At 35.3% G+C, this 21,759-nt stretch overlaps 1 protein-coding gene across 5 annotated transcripts in view; it reads right to left on the bottom strand.

Moving 5' to 3' along the window:
• DPH6 (diphthamine biosynthesis 6) overlaps positions 1-21,759 on the bottom strand; it is a 232,317-nt gene that overhangs the window by 124,860 nt on the left and 85,698 nt on the right. For all 5 annotated transcript variants that reach the window (XM_080394734.1, XM_080394733.1, XM_080394732.1 and 2 more), the window contains 2 exons: positions 14,053-14,147; positions 7,528-7,615 (listed from right to left, as the gene is read on the bottom strand). In XM_080394734.1, coding sequence (XP_080250860.1) covers positions 7,528-7,615; positions 14,053-14,147 — 183 coding nt within the window. The remainder of the gene's footprint in view (positions 1-7,527; positions 7,616-14,052; positions 14,148-21,759) is intronic.

Consider the following 21,759-nt stretch of genomic DNA (forward strand, 5'->3'; position numbering starts at 1 on the left):
AGCAAAATACACAGGCAGAGTGTGTACTGACCAGTCTTCCAAAATCCTGTACTCGTATTTTCAATAAGTCATGTAATTACAGCATACATATATTTTATTTTAATATTAGAACAACTGGAACCTCTATTCTCTTCCATCTGATTTTCCAAGTCAGCCTAATCTGCAGAGTGTGTTGACTTTGGGATCACTAGCTTGGCTAATACTACTTGTCTTCATCTAAACCCAGTATGAATTATGACAGAATTTATCCATAAGCCTTAACCAAACACCTCTGCATGCTGTAACTCCAGATTATACCAATTAATTTTCTACTCAAAGGTCTCAAATTCCTTATATTGTCTATACTATGTATTTTACTGCAGGCTTCTTAAATACTGAATTCACAAAAATTATGATAAAGCCAAATAAAGGAAGATAAAAAATTGACAAAATATGAAGCCTTTGGCAATTGTTAAATATAGATTAGAAACTGCTGAATATTCTTTTAGCTCACAAATTAGTGTACTATCTATAGAATTTCTATGCAAAATGCATATGAAAAAGAATATTAATATTATACAGTGAAGCACCCATAAGGTCACCTGAAGTTTGATCCTCTGCATTCTCTGCTTTTTAACAATTAGATCTCATGAAGCTGTCAAACAAAATGGGATATACTAGAAATTACTAATCAAATTTGAATATGTACTTTTTTTTAAAAAAAAGTAATTTTATTGTATTTTTTTCCTTTGGAAAAAGACCCATATCTTATTCCAACTTCAAAGTTTTCTCTAGATGTTAAGAAAAAAAAAAGTGTGGAAAAAAAATGCAGAGAACTATAGAATGCATCAGAATTCTGCAATTAGAACTCAGTATTTACATTGATATTTGACTTCACTGGAGAGAAAAAGGATCCAGTTAAGCTAAACCAGTATATTTGGAAATTCTCAGGAAAGGTAATGACCTTTTTGTAATTTAGCCTATGAGAGGAAACTCAGCTCTGCTGCCTCTAAAAGGGTTCAAGGGGAGTTTTATAAGCACTGTAAACACTAAAGCTATGCTCTAAGAGGGGCTGATGTTCTTTGATTGGACATAATTTTATTCATTCCTGCAAGAAAGGCATGAAAGTCAAGGCAATAATCTACTTTACGTGAATCAATTGTACATGAGAGGTTAAAAGAAGTCAACTAAATGTAACATAATAGCACAAAGATGAAAACTGCAGTTTAACACAAACACGACATACATTCCAACACTACAATATACAAGCATCCAACAGCATCCATACCATTTCCCACTCATTGAATTACACCTTCAACTACTACTGTTGGTTGATATATTTTGCCATTACCCAAAGAGCTACCTGATAGCCCTGAACCCTTCGGGTATGACCCTGAAAATAAAGAAGCAGGAACACAAATCTGTAACTGAAATAGATCTTAAATTGGATTATTCTACAACAACTAAGAAAACTCAATTATTTCTATTTTTTTTAAAGTTTCTACTTTTTTATCTATGAGACAATGCTTCATAGAAATATACAGACCATACAGTGGCATGAAGTGCTAAAAGTGCTACCATTTCCTTCTTGCAAATTGTTGTTTTATTAAATTAGTTGCCTTCATCACTGGGTAATTTATAACATACATCATGAAACAATGAATTTGCAGCATAGCACAGACATTCACTGAATACTAACGTAACATATACAGAGTCTGCACCACTTGGTCCTACCTCCTGCATGAGCATGCACAGACACGGTGATATGAATGATACCATCACAATGCTGCTTTGGGTTTTCTTTTTACATCACCTGGATTTTAAGTTCAATATGGTGTAACAATCCATCACTAGGCAAAAAACACGTGAACTGAAAAGGGTAAAGTTCCAGCTTGCCAGTATGACAGCCACTTTGTTTCTTGCTTTTGTCAAGATTTACATAATTACCTTTTAGAAGATCTAGTATCTTCTGTCAGCACTATTAGAGACCTGTAACTTCTCTCCATTTCCTAAACTGAAGGAATGAATTTATATGCTCTGCAAGTGAGCATGAAAAGAGCACCTATTCCATTTTTATGCCATCTGTGAAAATTGTTCTTTCAACTATGTTTCTAAACAAGTTTTCTGAAAAATATGCTTCATAAAAAAATTCATGGGGGTGTAGTGAGACTCACAGACTGTATCACAACTGGTTTGGTGTAACCTACAGAACTCCCCTGTAGCTTTGTAATTAGTTAATATTACAAATATCCCAAATTGATGCCACATAAAATTTTTGTATCATCCAGTCACACCTTTTTCCCTAAATGCGTCAATATTTTATGAATTGTTAAGCTTATATCAATATTGCTTAACAGATACAAATAAAATCATACATCTGTGTTTACACACATACATAAACAGCTGGTCAGATGCAAACTTTTTGGAAACTTCTAATGCTACAAATTCTACATCTCTTACGTACACCAATGACCGTAAAAATAATTATAGACTACTGTTGATTTCAGTGCCTATGACAAATCACAATCATTCATTCAAGGCTGACTCCCACAATGCTCCAAAAACATAGGAAATCAATCACTTTCTGCAGCGGCACAGGTGCAGGCTACAGCAGAAGTATTAGGTGTGGAATCTGGCACTAGAAGAACAACAGGCTCAATGCCAGCCTAAATAGAGCTGCCAGACCCTGTTTAGTAGCTATATTCAAATCTCATACAAATGTTGGTCTTCCATTCCTGTCGATAGCGAAAGTGATCTAAGAAGCTAAAAATTAAAGTTATAGACTGCCACAGACAGACTAACTTTCCCTGAATAAGATTCTCATCACTTTAAAAACAAAAAAACCAAGCCTGCTTATAATGACATTTTAATTAAATCTTATAGAACCTATTTTAATCACATAACATTTTCATGTTACTTCACAAAAGCAATATATTTTCTCATTTGTTACACTGTTTCTCCCACACCCACTGTACATTGTGATACCAACCTAATTTTGGATCAGAGCCTGCATGCATGCATATGCTTAACTATATTCACATAACTCATGTCATTGATGCAAGTGTGCTCAGAATGAAGTTAAGCGAATGCACAAGTGTTCCAAGATCCAAATTATCCTGTTGAAAAAGCCTTGGAGCAAGGACTTTGACTGATATAGCTGAAATTCCATGCAGTGGTCTTTTATGAAAACAACAGATTGCCTTCTTAAAAAGCTTACATTCTCCACTACAGAAACTGGTATAAAAACCTATCACAACACAATTCCAAAATTGATGGTTCTCCCACTGATCAGCAATGATAATACAGTGGGGCAGAGAGCTCAGAAGACATAAGAAAAGACTATGATGATCTCTTTATTCTTTGTGGTGTACCTTGATAACAGAACTCATTGAAATAAATATGAGAGACCACATACATACATCTCCTTGCAGTATTTCAAGTACAAAACAGACACAAATGAAAGAAAGTCCTCTACTCCGAAAGACTTCCAAATAAAGTCTCGTCATTATGAAAAGAGAACAAAAAAGTCTCTTTTCTGAGAGAACTGGATTGACTCTGCAATCAAATGGAGTAGCAAAGAAAATCCTTTGTTTATTATCTTAGTGTTTGAAATAAATCAGTCTACAAAAAGATTTGGCAGTTATTTCTTATAAAGTTTTGACAACATAGATACAGGGGTTATCTACAATCTCATGACGAAGAAGGGAAGCTAAAGGTTACCTAGGAGAAGTATCACTCAGTGATGACAAAAGTTTTCAAAAAATGCCACCCACAATGCCACCAACAAAACATATTTTGCAACTTGAAATTCCTTCTTGTTCCCCCTGACATCACTTAGAAAGTACAATTCTACAGCTAAAGTCCTAAATGGACATCAACTAAACTCAGGCCAGAAGGAACTGGACAGAAAGAGGCTACAAAGTTAAATCAAATCTAACCTGCAGGATCACGCTCCTTTAGTACACAAGGCATGTAAATATCTCTCAACCACCTTTTCTAACTTTTACAAGTGTGTCTAAAATCATCTCCAAATTGACCAGTGAAATAGTTTTGCTGATGTCTAACAGGGACATAACTGCTTGCACTTCTGAGATGCATTCCATCCAAACAGGTCAAGATCTTCTATAAACAGGAAAACAAATAAGCCTCACAATATCCACTTAGGTAAATATAATGCAATTATAAACTACAAGAAAGAGCAGCAGCAGGCATGATTTCTATATCTCTTAAAGACAATCAGGCTCCTTTCTTCTGCCAAGTGTAGAAATAAAACTACATGACTCCCTCTAATTCTGGACAAACCCTAAGTTAATGGGCTGCAGTTTCACAGCCTGTATTATTTGAGGCATATATGCTTCTCCTCACTGGAACTCGGGAAACAAAGTATTCATTTTTAAATATGGAAGAGAGCAAATCTTAAAGCACGAATGATAGCTAATATGTTCAGTACTGCCATCAGAATGATGTTAACATTAGCAGAAGCTCCAACAGCTTTAATTTCTGATTCTGATCATTCAAAAGCCAACACAATTTAGCAGAGTAATAAATAATATATATGGGGAAAATAAAATTTTTTTGCAAGTTCATTGCACTGTCAAAGTAAAAAAATCGTTTCACAGCTGTACTTTTTCCTAATTGAAAATATTAAAAAATAAATAAAAAAATTAAAAAAAAAAAAAAGCTGAGACACTTGACTTAAAGATTCTGCTATATGCTTCAGAAATTGCCTCCTCCTCAATAAAAAAATTCTACATTTTAAATGTACAAAATGACAGTCTTATTGCCAAAGTAAAATACTGATGAAGCTAGGTATCTGTATTGTGTACATCACAGTGGAGGCTTTATTTTTACCATGAAGTAAATGAGGCATTCCCAAATTTTGAGCATTAGTGTTTTATTAGCATTATTATGTTTGTGTAAAAGTATTAGCATTAAAGTTTGTGTAAAATGCATACAAAAAAGTTATCTTAAGCCATGTTTACCAGATTTTTAATAATGTTTTAATAAAGATAAATATATAATGAAGTAATAAAGATAAAATCTTATCTTTACTTATCTCTTTAACCTTTTCTGTATCACTGGTAATGAAAGAAAAGAGAGTGTGTTAAAAAAAGCTTCAATTATTATGCAAAACCACATCTTGAAGTTGCACAGTAATGTATTAAACCAGAACAGTGAGTAAAATGTTATCTTCCCCCAGGCACAAAGGCTCATTTTGCTGCCAGAAACAATCTAAAACAAATTTCTATGCAGGCTTTGTAGTTAAACATGAAGAGATTTAGCTGAAGAAAATGCATTATAGAGGAGGAAAGACAGCAGAGACTAAGGTACACTAGCTGTAATTGCATAATGATTATAAAAGTAAATTCAAGACTGTAAAATTAACACCTGTGGCACATGACGAAGATAAAATGAATATACATTAAAAGTTAAATATATGTGTATCTCTCAGCTGAAATGATAACAAAACTGATGTCATAATACTTACTAGAATTACACATCACTGTGCAGTCTATTAATGGTTTATACAAAGTGCTTACACAAGTGGCTACTTTTACACATTGTTCATAATAGAGTATTTTTTGCCCAATTTTCAGTAATCCCTCGAAAGCCCAAAACTAAAATTAGTTCTCCTTGTAAAGCAGTTCTTCCCTGCAGTGATTCATTATTGTAGGACTGGCTTTTAAGTGCTGGATTATGAACTGATACTTGATTTTTTTTGTAGGGCTTGTAAGCACCAGAGAGTGAGAACAAGTACAGTACTACAAGCACATAAATCTTGAAGGCATCTCTTTATCATTACGCAGTTAAATGGTGCTAACTTAGTAATGAGTTGTGCTTTAAAAGACTGACTGGTTCTCCATATTCATAACTTCTAGAAAACTTAGCTTATTTTGTCGTGATATAGAATAATTTAAAGCCAAAATATTCTAATGCTTTTCCTTATGATACAACCACTTCAGAAAATAGACTATTTTCCTTTTAACTAATCAAGACATTATACAAGACACCAAAATCCAGGGCAAGCCTCTGTAAACCTTACCCCTTTGAGAGTGTGACAGCTTTGTCTACAATGGATTTGAAATATGATTTACTACACCACTGCTTGAAATTGTGAGGCTTTAACCAAATCTAAAACATCTACATAAGAAGGGGAAAAGAGCTTCTGAACAGATAAAAGTAAAATCTTGATTCTTATCTAAAATGTTATGCATTTTAATATGATTTTTTTCCTGATTTATGTAAAGCTTTATGTTTTTCATTTTCCCAAGCCTGTCACATTGTAGTGATGTATGGTGCATTTCAGCATCAAGTTTGCCATGAGCAATAAAGTCAGCTCCCCCCAAAGAAATATTAATATATTATCACTCTTCCCTACCATGCCCCACTCCAAAATTTTCCTTTATTCAGCCTATTTGGTTTTGCTTCACATAGTTAGTTGATATCCTTTTCACAGCCTCCCACACAAATATTTAATGTTTTATTTTTGAAAGAAATCCCAAACTAGAAATTGACAGGATGAAATATAATTTACTTTCCAAGGCAAGAATGAGGCCATCATGGAAGAAAAATGTACAAGTATTTTATCTGTTTGGAACAATAAAATTAAAAGGGGGTGGGGAGGCATGAATTGAAAGAAATTCAGGACATGTAGTCACTCAAGAGACATGAAATGTAAAATACCAATATAATAACATCTTATAACAATCCCTGCCCCTAGAAGAGGTTCAGTGACCTTCACTGCAGAAAGAAGTAGGAAATCCTATACAAAAATGATGTCAACAGTAGTAGGAAGACCATGAGGCACTCTCTTCAACAAAATACCAGTACTTATATTCAGGAGGGAAAAAAAAAATATCATTTTATCCATAAAATAATGAAAAGAAAAAGAGCAAAGTTCTGGTTCCCATACAAGTCTGCAATATTTACACCACTAGGAGTTCCTATTCCTGTTCTGCTGTTTCTATGGAATCATGAGCTAAGAGGATGAATCCCAGTGAACTGCTAACAACTCATTTAAGATCTTTGACCAGTATAATCTCTGCATGATTGGAAGTCATTCATTAGGTGTATCTTTCATATGGAAAAACTAAACCAAAAAACATTGCGTTTAAATCTCAAGCACTGGTGGGTCAGGAAGTTCTTCAATCATCCTCTTTTGATCAGAAACAGCAAAAAGAGATGCCACTCCCCAGCAAATCAATGCTGTTCATAGTTTCCTAATACATCTGTGTTCCACAGTGTGCCTAGCCTGTACTGCACAGGTTACACACATGCTTGATTGAACCATATTGGCTGAGCACCTTCTGGTTTCAAGATGAAAAATGCTACACAAATATACTACCTCCATTCATTCATTTGACACAAGGCATCATTTGTGTTTTTTCTTTATGGCAAGTTCTGAAATTCAACTAAATATGTACATTGTTATTTGAAAGTATACTCACATGAGAAAATGTAAGTTCACCCCAAACTGTGACAAAGCAACATAAAAATAGAAAGCATACATATAGCTTTAAAGGAAGATAACTTTTGCAATCTACTTGCCTTATTCTCCAGATGTAATTTTAAAAAATGAAGGTAGGCCACAGGTGCAAATGCATCAGCTGAATGCATAACCACTTTGGCTGAATCTCTGAAATACAAAATGCTTATCATCAAATATTTGTATATAATTTTACATATAGACAATATTTAGTCACTGTTTAACACAGACTCCAAGTTAACTCATTGAAAATCTATTAATCCCATTCTATATTTCCTGTGTGAGCCAGCATGGGCAGGGTGCAGGAACAACCACAAAACCACAGATGAAATGCAGAGTAAATTCATTTTCATTACCTCACCAGCTGGGGGATCCTCAAAGCAGCACCTGAGCAGAGGCACAAAGCAGGCACACAGGCACCGCGGAGCTCGGAGCTCGGCCCATGCTAGAAGATGACTGAACCTGCAGGGATTTGCGCAGGCGTAATTTACCACTTCGTTTTAACCCTTCCCACAGCAGGGCAGGAATCTCAAGCCTGTTCGATAGGGTGCCTCTAAGTCTATCACAGGCCTATGTTACCTAAACACGATGTTGTACTTGTCCAACACACAAGGCCAAACAACAATTAGTACGATCTATGTGTTTTTTGACACCCCAGCTGCAAGTCACTTGAGCATGTTTACAATCCTCCTCCCCCATCTTCCATTATTTTCCCATACTTCCACACCAGTATTGAGAGATTCAGTTAGCTGTAGTCTATGAAAGGATAAATGACACTATGTTTTACATTATAGAGAATAATATGCAAAGCAATCTTTTAATTTCATCAACAGGAGATTTTTTTAAAAGTCCATTCTTCTTGATTAATGCTCCAGGGATTAGTTCTTGAAGTATTAACAAGATACAATATTTCACACTGAGAAATGATCTTGCATCTGATATTGAAGACTACTAGACACAACTTTTTAATGCCAAATGTGTGGGTAACAATGACAAACTTCCTGTGTGCTGATTCAAATTAGTTAATTCTAGTATTCATTTTTACAGACACAATCTGTCGCACTTTGATTCACAAGAGGCAGTATCTGTTATATCCATCTGCATGGGTTTACTACTTAAGAAAAAGGTAGCTCTATGAAACAAACATCTGAAAGTGAGAAACTCAAAGAAAACATAAGAGAAACTCAGATGCAATACCAAAAAAAATGAAAATTGTTTTAAGTAAGGCTAAGGACACAAAGATAATTTTCTTGAAACCACAGTGCCCTTGATACCTTCACAGTATTCTATGAGATGAGATAGATTTCTAGTAATACCATATAGAACACATGCAAACTGGAAACAGTTGAAGTCTTGGCCACATTCCACTAACTCAATGAAAGTGTAAAATTAATGGAAATATTTGTTCTAGAAAACGTGTTTTGGGATTTAAAATAACAAAACGCTTAACATAATCATCATTACTACATTGCACAATAATGAGAAATACCTTTAACATAAGCAGCTCTACTTCCCTTTTAGTAAATTTTTAAAGTATTTTGATAAATAAGCCTTCAGCTTCATTCTTGAGACTTATTATCAAGATTCTTCAAGAATAAAATATCACTTATTTCTTTAAGATATCTTAAAGACAGTCCTTTAAGTTTAAAATCATTCTTTTCAAATGACCATGGTGTCTTCTAACAGAAACAGGTAGAAAATAACTTTGGAAATCTTTAGTAAAAGGAATATATAATTAGAAATTATAAAACAGACACCCAGACTTCAGTGGTACCTGGCACCTGGGTATCCTCAATGTCTGAGGATATTCTCAGTAAACATTTCTTGATTGTTGTTCAAGTCCTGTATGGGGAGGTCTGGTACTTACCAGTGATGCATATCTACTTAAAACTACATTATCAGAAAAGCTTGCATCAGAATGGAAAAACAAAAATTTAGGGTCATTAATGTATGTCTTTTGAATTAAAAGTGATTCATGTTTGATTGTGATGGGAACACAGGAACTCTGTTAAACATTTTCAGAAGACTTTGAAAAACAATGAAGAATAGTTGAAAAACTGTCCTAATTATCTATTTTTTGAAATCATAACCATCTGATCTCTCAAGTCTCCCTGAAGATCTAGGAAATATCTAATCATTTTAAAACACTGCACAACATTTTCACAGGACAACAATGAGAAGTTAGAGCAAGTCTGAGACTATAATCAGTGCTCTCAGTACATGATTATTTCTTTTTGTTTACAGATTTGTTCTTAACTCCAAACCTAGAATTTAGAAACCTAAACACAGAGTTCATGGTAAAGTATATAAAAGCAAAGTTATATTTCCCAAATATTTCAAATATGCCAATTTACCTGAAATAAACCCCCACAAACTATTCCATGTTCCATAAATACAAATGAGCTTTTATCATAAGGGTAGATATTAGATGGCATTCACATAAGATGACAAATATATCTTTATGATTTGAAGAGGTGTCAATCAGTTGCATTTTAAATACCAGTGTAAAAAGGACAGGAATTGCTTCGTACCTCTCAAATACTGAGCATAAGAAAGCTGACAAATGGATTACAAAAGTCTACCTGGGAAAACTAGATAAAACCCCATCTGACACTTGGTTGACTATTTTGATTTTAAGATCTTGCTTTCACTGCTAGATTTTGTTTATTTTCAAGTCTTTCACTCAATCTGCCATGCTTCCTTTGTGAAGCATATTTTTTAATTAAGATTGAGAAGAATGGGAAGAATTCAATTTAATATTCAAAAGCAAAATTCATCATATAGTCTTATGTTAAAGTCCCACTTCTCCATAGTAAGTAACACATCAAGGTTATATTTTTCTTTTCCTGTACTACCATATATCTTTCTTTTTCAAAGGATATACTGTAGAAATATATTTTGTCACAAGTTTAATGTGACAAAGACATTAACCAGTGAAAACACTAGCTGAAAGTAGTGTTATAAGTGACAGGCATATTGGATTTTCTCCTGTCATACTGGGTTTATGTGGCAAGGTTCTGTTATTGGGGGGTGGTCTGCAGGGGTGGCCTCTATGAGAAGAGACCAAGGGGCATCAGCAACACTGGTGATGCCTCTTAATGTATTTTTAAAAGGGTAAAAATTCTGTGCAGCAGCTGTGACAGGAGTGAGAAAAACATGAGAGAAACAGCCCCACAGACACCAAGGTCAATGAAGGAGGAGTGGGAGGAGGTGCTCCAAGTGCCAGCGCACAGGTTTCGTGCAGCCTGTGGAAAAGACCATGGTGAAGCAGGTTGTTCCCTTGCAGCCCACGGAGGACCACATCAGAACAGATATACATAACTACAGCCTGTGGAGGACCCCATGCTGGAGCAGGCTCCTGGCAGGAACTGTGGCCAGTGGAACGAAGCTCATGTGGGAGCAGGTTTCTGAGAGGAACTGTGGCCCATGGGGGACCCCTATTAGAGCAGTCTTTTCCTGAAGGACTGTACCCCATGGAACGGGCCTGCACTGGAGCAGTTCTCAAAGAGCTGCCCCGTGGGAAACACCCATGCTGGAACAGTTTGTGAGGGACTGCAGCCCATGGAGTAGACTCAGGCTGGAGCAGGGGAAAAGTGTGAAGGGAGCAGCAGAGACTCAGTGTTACAAACTGACCACAACCCCCATTCCCCATCCCCTGGCACTGCTCAGTGGAGAGGGCATAGAAGTCAGGAACAAAGGAGTGAAGTTAAGCCTGGGAAGAACAGGGTGGGGAGAGGTGTTTTTAGTTGTCTCTGTTTCTTACTATCCTAGTGTTTGGGTTTTTTTAATTTGAAATAAATTAAATAAATTTTCCCAAGTTGACTCTGGTTTGTCTATTACAGTAATTGGCAAGCCGTCGCTCTGTTCTTACCTTGATCTACAAGCTTTTTCATTTTATTTTCTCCCCTTGTCTTGCCAAGGAGGGGAGTGAGAACAGCTTGGTGGTCACCGGTTAGCCAGCCAAGGTTAATACATCATACCTGTTCCGGTGGCAAAAGTAAACTTCAATGTCTTCCTAAGAACCTTCTCTAGGAAGATCTCTTTAAGGAGGTCTGGAATTTAGGGACCTTAAAAATCCTGACAAGTTTTAACCTCTACATTGTAATTCTTACAACTGCATTTAAGCTTCAAAAATTGTATCAGGGTGTATACCAAAACCATGGCTATCTAAACATTTGGAAACTATACTAGCATAGTTAAAAATACAATTACAAAGTCTGTTCAGATTCAGGGTATATGAGAAGAAGAATGAAAAGCAGAAAATAAAGAAACTTGCAACTTATTTAATGACAAAGAATCTATAATATATTTTTCTTTAGAAGTTCATAAAGTAATAGATTTCACATGAATGGCCCCTCAAAAGACGTGTCTTTACAACATGAATAATGTAAGAGCTAAGCAGGGCTAATCAAGCCAGAAACACACAATGCCAGTGTAGCTATTCAGTTTCCATTATGGAAATGTATATTTAGGACTAGCTGAGTAACTCTTTAACAGTCTGCTGTGCCATATATTTATTATTAAATACCCACTGATTTAGGTATTTGTCTTTTCCTGTATTTTTTTTTTTGCATTTATTGTCAACTTTTATTATTATTTGGAGTGTCACCAATAGAAATAAATACAACCAAACCACCTCTCATTTAGCTTTTCCTAGTTGCTTGGTCATTAAACCACTGATACCCAGAAATACATTTTAAATATATTATAAGATATTTCTGCTTAAACTGGTATTTGGTTGATCTGAAACGAATGGCACGATGTACTTTCCTAAAAATGTTCCTAAAATTCTGTGAAAAAAACCCAAACACACCTCTCCACACTACATCAATCAAGAATTTCTCATGAGATTTGAGATAGTTTTCTCCAATCTGTTGCATCTGTGCAGACAGCTTTGAAAAGGAGGATGGGAAATTATGCATCCAATACCAATGAACTCCCAAATTTAAATTGTAACATAAGCCTCAAAATAAACAGAAAGAATGTAAATAATCAAACACATTTAAGTGCAAACACTGACATAAGCACATTTAATCTTTCAGTTAAAATCTACCTATTTTTTTCTGAAGTATACTTTTTGTTCCAAGTGTTGCAATATAAACACTGAATAGGCCACATGGCTGGTAATGGGTACTATTAATCTAAATGACAGTGTTACAAAAATTCTGCCTCTGACACCTACTGGAATTGACAAGAATTTGTCAGTTTAACAGAAATCATATCAGACTTCGAATGCAAAAATTAATCATGCTCTAGCAATGATTTCACAGTATTTTCTTTTTTGCTAGAAGAGACTGAGCTGATTCTGAGGGCATACTCAGGAGTTTTGTCCTTTTTTCCCAAGTTTATCTGCAATAAGATGTACCCAAGCATCATACACATTTTATTCTAACTTCCTACTCAACTTTCCAGCTCCTACTACTCAGCAGGTTGGCTGACAAACTATGGCTTCTACCTAGCACCTGGTTCCCCTCAGAGAATCTTCTTCAAGACTCTTTGTTTCCTGGCCCATACATTCATATTTCCATCCATGAACTTAAATCCAGTTTAAAGATTCTACGTTGTTACTTTCTGAATCTTCTTTTTACTAAAGAATTCTATAGATTTCCTGCATGGAGGTATCTCCGGACTCAGATTATCTAGTTTTTTAATTCACTCCAGAGGATGTATCTTCCAGTCAACCAATGGTTCAGCAGACATCTGCTAGAGCAGCTGCCATGCCTTTTACCAGTTTGTCTGTTGCTCTTCTCCCAAATGCCATGAGATGAAACAGAGTTGACAGCTTTGATTCTCTGTTCCTTACAAGGACAGATCCCACTCTTACAGAAAAATGAAACAAACAGACCTTCACCATTAAAGCCTTAATCACGTCTATATGCTCCTTAATCTTGACCTTCCCTAAGATGACCAATATCACCAATACATGATTGCTAGCCTGTTTACTTGGCTAAGAAAAGGACCAGCAGTCAAAACATCTCACTCAAATCAAGCAGGCTTAGCTCTTCAACAGACTAATAAGAACCTTGCATCAAGACACAAATAGTTTCCATATCCCACTACACAGATTTTAGAAATTTATGTCAAAGGAATAAATACTCAGTGTAAATGAGATGGATTCATGCAAAGTTTGTATTTAAAATATCCTCTAGTAATTGAAGAAAAATGTTTACTGTTGTCATTCTAAGCTGCTGAACTTAAAACACACACATACATAGACACAGTTAATGGAACCCACAGGCTACTGATGTGGCAGTTTATCAAATGTAGCTGTAATGAAAGATAAATATTACAGGCAATTCGCACTTCATGAAAGGATAAAAGTGTCAGTGTGTAGGTACCAGTTTTACTGCAGGCCATAATCAGCAAGTAAACGAAAGTGCAAATGTCTGAAAAGTTTATAGCCCTCTATGAAGGCCTCGTCTTGTCAGGTATTGATTTAGGTTTTCAGAGGACTTTGCCAGTGTTAAACAAAGTGAGTGTGAACTTAGAGGACATGTTTTACCTCTGCCAGCAAAAGCTGCCCCAAGCTAAATGTGAACATGTTACCATTACTTTAACATAAGGAAATGGAAGAAACTGTTTCTTACACAACTATTTTCTTCTTAAATAGAGGGCAGTCCAGAGTGAACGTTTCATATTCTCCACCTTCTCCGCAAACGTGGACTCCATATTTCTCAGAAAGCTAACACAAAAGAGAAATTAAAATTTAAATTAAAATTAAAGCAGTCTATTAATACATTTTGCTGAAAATTTCAAGGTGCACTTCCTAAAAGACTACTTATTACAAGGCTGAAAAAAGCCCAGATATAACATAAAGGGTTCCTGATTTCTTTGTATGAGTATTGCAATGACCTAAAAATTATCAATATGTTATATATTAGAACTGGCCCTGTAACATTCAGATAAACAAATTAATTCTTAATCATTATTCCTCAGTGGCCATGAAAGGTTGCTCAGACTCCTGTATTTGACTATCTTTCTCTAGCACAGATAGTTCACTTCTGTGAGAAACTTGAACTGTAAATCAACGCAAGTAGCGACACTTCACATAGAAATATACAATGAACACAATTTTTGGCAACAGATTCAACAACTACATTCTATATTTTGGTAAATATCTGTTCTTTCAAAAAATTCTAACAACTAGAACCAACAAGAGTTCCCTAAGTAAAAAGCCAAAGCAAGATCTAAAGAGGTAGCAATATGTTGTTTCATTTATAAATCGTACTGAATATACTTTCTAAATCAACACATATATTCATGAATATTCCTGAAGCTCTGGATATCCCCCTAAAACACATAACTACATAAACCAAGACATTCAAAATGAGAAACATGACTGTCTTAATTATTCCCTGCTTTATAAATGGAGCAGGAACAAAGTTTTTTTGCTGGAGTAAGGACTGCACAGATGCTGAATTCTTTAATTCTGTATTAATGTACCGTACTGATAGGGAGTAATCAAGCACCTGTACCATGCTGGACCATGGGGACACTCGTCCTTTTTCTGCAGGAGAAATTAATCTCCTCAGCAGCAGATTATATCACCTTCTAAAGTGTCCCAGCACTAGCTGCTTCAAGCCAAGTCCTGTACAGGTTCACATTAAGCAAGCACTAACATTCTGCTGTTAAGAATGAACTGCAGCCTCGACTCCACTGCAAACACCAATGTTACTATTGGGAATATTTATTTAACCACCTTATGCTTTTCCTTAGAGGAACAGATGCCCACCCATGATGCTTCTACAGTCAAAGTAGCAATGCAGTTCTCCACAAAATGTAGGAGAGGGTTTGAAAAAGTCTGTCTGGGGCTAGCAAACAATTTTAAATCTGTTCATCTATTTTTATGTAAGCATGAGACTGGGTTATTTAGGCATTGCACATTCAATTTTCATATGGTTACCAGAATATCTGTGGAGCAAGTCTATCTGATACATTCAAGTGAGACTGTATTTTTATTGTTGAGGCTGAATGTATAGTTTGTGTTACTTTACAGCTCTCTTTCAAATTTTTTTATTTTTATAGTTCAAAGAGACTGTATTTTTATTGTTGAGGCTGAATGTATAGTTTGTGTTACTTTACAGCTCTCTTTCAAAGTTTTTTATTTTTATAGTTCAAAGACTGTTTACAAGTTCAGCCATCACCTTAGCTGACAAAAATAATTCAAAATTAGGTGTGACAGAAGAAAATTAAATACATGAACTTGAATGTTTTCATAAAGTCAAACACCACATTTTAAATTTAAAATTCAGTTAGTTAAACAAAAGGCCTGAATCCTTTTCAGCCTTTATTTTGGAGAAAAGTATAAATGTTCTGAGAAAATAATATCTTGGTAATGTTCTATGTGACTGTTTAGTTGTGTGGTGGTGTAAAATCTAAATCTCTTTTGGAACATATATTAAATCACTTTTCAATGTCTTGTTATGAGAGGTATTTTTCATTTTTTCTTTCACATTTTCTTCTAAAGAAAAGGAGCAGAAGAAAACCTTTAATCAAGTGCTCATTAAAAAATTACACTCCTCACATAAAAAAGAACTCCATCTGTCAACAATGGCAACAAGGTTTCTATAGGACAAATACATCAAGAATAATTAATGTTGATGCAACAAGAACAGACAACCTACAAAACAGTTAGTCAAAACCTTTTATTCTTCCTCTGTTGTTGCTTCTAGTGCAAAAAACCCTACGCAAAACTATTAAAAAAGTGAAAGAGAAAAAAACTAGAAAAAAATCTAACTGTAACCTTTCCAGAGTGAATACAAGGAGTGACTGTTCGCAAAACTGGTAGCTCTGCTTGTAAACATCAGTGCCTAGAATAATTATTGGCAATTAACATTGAATACTCAAAAGATGTGAGACTATTTCCTATCTTTGTTGTGGGAAATACTAACTTGCAATGTCACTGGCTTCAAGATCATTCTTGACACCAATTATACAAGGTGCTAAAGGATTTTCAGTTCCCGCTAATGTCAACAGGAACTGAGGATATTCAGCAGCTCATAGAACAGATTCTTAATGTTCATTTAACAAAGTCAGCAATATTTTTTAAATGTCATCAATGACAACAGAACTTTGCCTTTTAGTCATTTAGAATATTAGCATTTTTTGAAGACCAATTATTTTGTTTTGCAAGTTGGATGTTACATTCATAACAATACAACAGCTTAGACTCTAATCTAAATTTTATGATTGCTAAATCTGCCTTCTAGTTCAGATAAGCCAGAAAACAGCAAATTCACAAATTACATTTAACTTAAAATGCAAGTCCAATTCAAAATCCAAAAGCAATATAAGATGAAAACATCTTCTAGACCACACAAACCTAATCTTAACTCAAATACAGAATGAAACACAAGGTATATTAAAGGATCAGCCCAAACATAACTGGAAGAACAATCTCTTTCTACCTTGGGAATGAATCACAAGGATTAAAGCTGACTTTCTCATTTAAGTTTAGTAAGCAAAGATAAAAGATATGAATTCAAGTGCTTCCTATTTGAAGTGAAAACTGTGCTCCCAGACAGAAACTGTAACACTTAGCAATCTCTGTATAATTACAGAAATGATCTTTACATCAAGAAGTACTCATCAACTTCTAAGGCAAGCATAGAAATGACTAAACATTTTCTTATTGTTTATTAGCAGAGAGAGTACAGAAAAACATAACCATAATATACCATTCTAATAAAAAATTCTAAGGAGAGCGTGAGCAGCCCCTGAGATTTGTCAAGTTGCCAACAAATTCTTTACTGTAAAAAGCCAGGGCTCCTGGTATATAGGAAACAGTGGGACATGAAAGCAATTTAATAATTTAGCAATTATGTAGCAACCATTCATCATTAATTAATCAAAGATCTACCATTTAGAAAAAAGCAGTAATTCAAGAACATTCCTTGCCACAATGCCGGTGTCCTGAGCCAATAAAATTCACCCCGATAAAAGTATGAGTTGCAGATCATCATTGTACTCACAAGTTCAACCTTCTGTATGTAAATTCAGAAAAAAAAATTGCAAAATTAAATCACAATTTTTCCCACTCAATCCTTGTTGGTTTTTCTGCTGCTACAGCAGTAAAAACACCTAACCTTTAAGTCAGTAATTATTATCATTGCTATTGTACACATAAACTAAAGTAAATCAGAAGACTGAAAATTTAGCTGACAATACATTTTTCCAAAGTTAAATAATTCAGTGGATGAAACCAGGTCTGGGTGGTGAGTTTGTTTGGGTTTTTGTTTTTGTTTTTTTTGGTTGGATTTTTTTTTTGTGTTGTTGTTGGTTTTGTGTTTTTTTTAATTATCATTGATACAACTCTTGTAATGCCTCAACAACAGATTTTTTTCTAAAAAGAAAACTATTACTTTATGCTTATTTCTTGTATGTCCAAAAGACAAATTATAATAGGCACATTATAGTAATACAAGTTGATTTTGATATAGTAATACAAGTAAACTTTTAGTATAAAAAGTAAGTGAAGTCCTAATTCCTGATCACTAGTATCAGAGAAGTTGAACTTTGTGAATACATGCTAGAATGTAAAGCAGGATATAACCTACCAATCCCAAATGACTGAACACGTCATGTATGTTGTGGTTCAATACCAAAGACAATCTTATATTCAACACTGGCATTTTTCTGGGCACTTGTCCTGGTTTTGGCTGGGACAGAGGTTTTTTCTTCTCAGTAGCTGGTGCAGTGCTGTTTTGGATTTAGTATGAAAATAGCGTTGATAACACACTAATGTTTAGTTGTTGCTAAGTAGCGCTTACTCTAAATCAAAGACTTATCAAGTTTCCCACACCCTGCAAGTGAAGAGGTGCACAAGAAGCTGGGAGGGAGCAGATCCAGGACAGCTGATCTGAACCGGCCAAAGGGATATTCCACAGAATATCATACTGAGTATATAAACTGGGGGGAGTTGGCCGTGGCTTGCCGATCACTGCTCTGGGACTGGCTGGGCATCGGTCAGTGGGTGGTGAGCAATTGTAATGTGCATCACTTGTTTTTTTTTTTCTTTTGGGTTTTATTCCTCTCTCTCTCCCTTTCATTATTATTATTACTCTATCTTATTTCAATTATAAAATTGTTCTTATTTCAACCAACAAGTTTTACCTTTTTCCTGATTCTCTTCCCAATCTCGCTGGGGCAGAGGGGAGTGAGCGAGCAGCTGGTGGTACTTAGTTGCCAGCTGGGGTTAAACCACAATAGCACTGAACTTCGGAAAATATAAACTGGTTTTCCACAAAACTAAAGAACACACAGAATACTATTTAATTAATTTTAAACAGAACTTGTAAAATTTCTCACAAACTTGCACATCAAACTAGGGAAAAAGCTGTAAGGTAAACCTCTCCACCTAGCTGAACAAACAACGTAAAGTTACATTAGATATCAATAGAGTACTCAAAAGAGAATCCCACAAGAATAGGAAAAAGTATAGATTAGCAAAAAATAACAACAACTAATTCCAAGGAATTTGTTGTGAAATTTGAAATTGCTGGTTTGATAATACAAAACAAATCAAAGATACAAGAGTATATAAAACTGTGGCAGTTTGGGGGATGTTAAAAATTAATTTATTATGGTGTTTGCTTTGGTATGGTCAGAATATTAAATTTTATTTCTCCTCCTTACTGAAAACTGTGAACTCCTTGCTCTCACATTCTGTCTACCAGAACTTCTGATGCTGAAGACTTCATTGGTTTGCAAAAGAGTATTTTTCACATTATAAACCTAAGCATTTCTCTTCAGTTTATAGTTAATGATTTGGTTTTATTAGGCCTTAAAGCCAAGTAAGTATCCAGTAAAAACAATTTATTTGTACTGACTTTGACTTTCATAGCATGCATATGCACAAGAAACAGCCTCATGAACAAATAATCTGGCCTGACAGCCAGTTCCAATAGGGTCAGAATGCCCTACCAGTTCTACACCTTAAGCTACGCAGTCGTTGCTCTGCTTACTGTTGTATCGATAACAGATAAAACCTGCAAATGTGGGATTTTGAGAAGTATTAAACCATGACAGAAGAATTTCAGTGAAACCAAGTAAGAACCACTTCATTTGAGCTACCAAACATCAGGAAGAATACATTTAATTCCCCAAAATACTAGGTACTTTTGGATTTCTTAGTTTATTGTTTTCTTTTTAAAATGAATGATGGTGAAATGAAATGGAGAAGAACACTTCTTAAGCCTTATTTTAATTATACTCTATTAACATAACTAAAATTGCAATACTTGCTGCTACAGGTTTAAAGAAAGTCAAGACTACTGATTTAACTGAGGTGAGTAGCTACCCACCCTGCAGCCCCACTGAAGCTGCAACCTGAATATTGATAACAGAAGCTTTCCGTGAATGCAGGGACTGCACTTTCCTCCTTTTGGCTTATTTAACTAGTCCCATACAAACATTAATTCATCCAAATGTGACTGACCAGTATGGAATTAATATTACAATGAAGTTGATGCTTCTGTTAAATCTGTTGCACAGCAAATTGTTCATTGTTTCATGATCACAAATTTTTATCCTTCCTTAGCTGTCACTTACTAAGTTCCTAAAGAAACAGCTCTGGTAGACAGAAACATTGCTTAAGTGATCTGCAGCAACAAACTGGGGGAGGAGCCCTTAAATGTTTACCCTACTCTTAAACTATGTGTTACTTCCTCGTGACTCCAGAGATCTTCCAAACAACCTTTCTAGGAATTTAGCAATCAGTAGCCACTTCTACAGTACATGCAGAGCGTGACTTCTAATGTCAGTAAAACTGCTTTTCTGCAATAATGTTACTTTCTTGCACTATACAATGTTCCAGCGCCACAGCAGGCCTATGACACAAACATGGAGTGAAATGAAGACTCCAGTCCAGCACGTTTGCACAGCGCAATGCCAGCTTAGCAGTCAAGCTCCTGGAAGCAGCCTAACCATGTTCACAAGTGGTGAACTGAACTTGTGGACCTTGGTTCTCCGTCAGCTTATTAGCTGAGCCAAACAGCCATGTTAATACACCTTTCAACTCAAGGTTTGCTCACTGCTCAATCAGATTATATTACCTAAATTGCAAAGCTCACCGATGCTTGAAGTGGTGAACCCATTCTCTCTTCCTTCTTTTTCCTGTAGAAATCCAATCTATACTTACCAGAAAGGATAAATCCACTCCCTCTTCTAACTGTTCTCGGATCTTACAGATATCCCTAGATTTAGCAAACTATTTACTGTTTTAAATATACCTTCATTATCACCCCATGAAATAAAGCATCTGCTAATGACACAATATGAACAAATGTTTTACAGGTAGTTAATGTATACTTATTTTTGTGTAGTCCTACTGTATGTCTCTACCACTGTTTTTTTACCTGCACTACAATTATTTAGGAAGATATTTATTTCCCTGCTTTCCTTCCTTCCCCTTTTTCTGGAGCAAGATAAAACACCTCTCCTTCTCATCCCCTGGTATTCTGAATCTTTGCTGTAGTTGAGATGATCTAAACATATAAGTGAAGCAAGACTTAGAAAAAGAGAAAATGAAGAGGATTTTAATATCAACTATTTACATAGTTTATATAGTGGGGCAGAGGGGAGATTTCTGGGCAGATTCTCCAGCTCTGAAGCAGAAGCAACAAACTTCAAGCTAAGAACAGGCCAACAACAATCTCTTCAAGTAAGACTATTTGAACATTCTGGACCTTCATTCTTCTTCTTCAGCTTTGCCAAGTACAAATTGTCTATCCTCTTCTCTCCAGCCATGTAAATGACTAACAAAATTAAACTCAAGATACATATCCGATTTAACTCTGCTGCCTTTCAGCGGCAAAAGAGATTTTTAAAGTTCCTAAGAAATTCTGGTTACTTTTTCTTTCTCTTCTGCAAGTTTGCCATGCCCTTAATTGTTTCAGAAAAGCTGCTTACAAAGCCAGGCTGAATAGTAACTACCCAGATTAACAACAAAAACTATTTTTAGGAGATCGTTTTGGGCAAATTTAGACAGCTTACACTCATAAAAGTTACAGTAAAACTCTTTTAATAGCCAAACACATAAATAATGGTGGGTTTTTAACAGGCTGGAGGACAAGGAACTGTGGTAAACTGGCTTTGTCACAGACAGTATATGAAAACATACTTTCAGAGCTGTTATTCTTAAACTGTGCTTAGCTTGATGTTTGATGCTCCTACATCAAACTCAAAGAAGACTTGTGTACAAAAACTCTGGTTATTTTTTTTCCCCTAGTTAACTTTTCTTTAAATAAATCTCTTAGCTCTGCCTACAGGCATTCTCTTGCTTTGAGGACTATATA

The sequence above is a fragment of the Falco punctatus genome, assembly GCF_963210335.1.
Source record: "Falco punctatus genome assembly, chromosome: 7".
NCBI lineage: Eukaryota > Metazoa > Chordata > Aves > Falconiformes > Falconidae > Falco > Falco punctatus.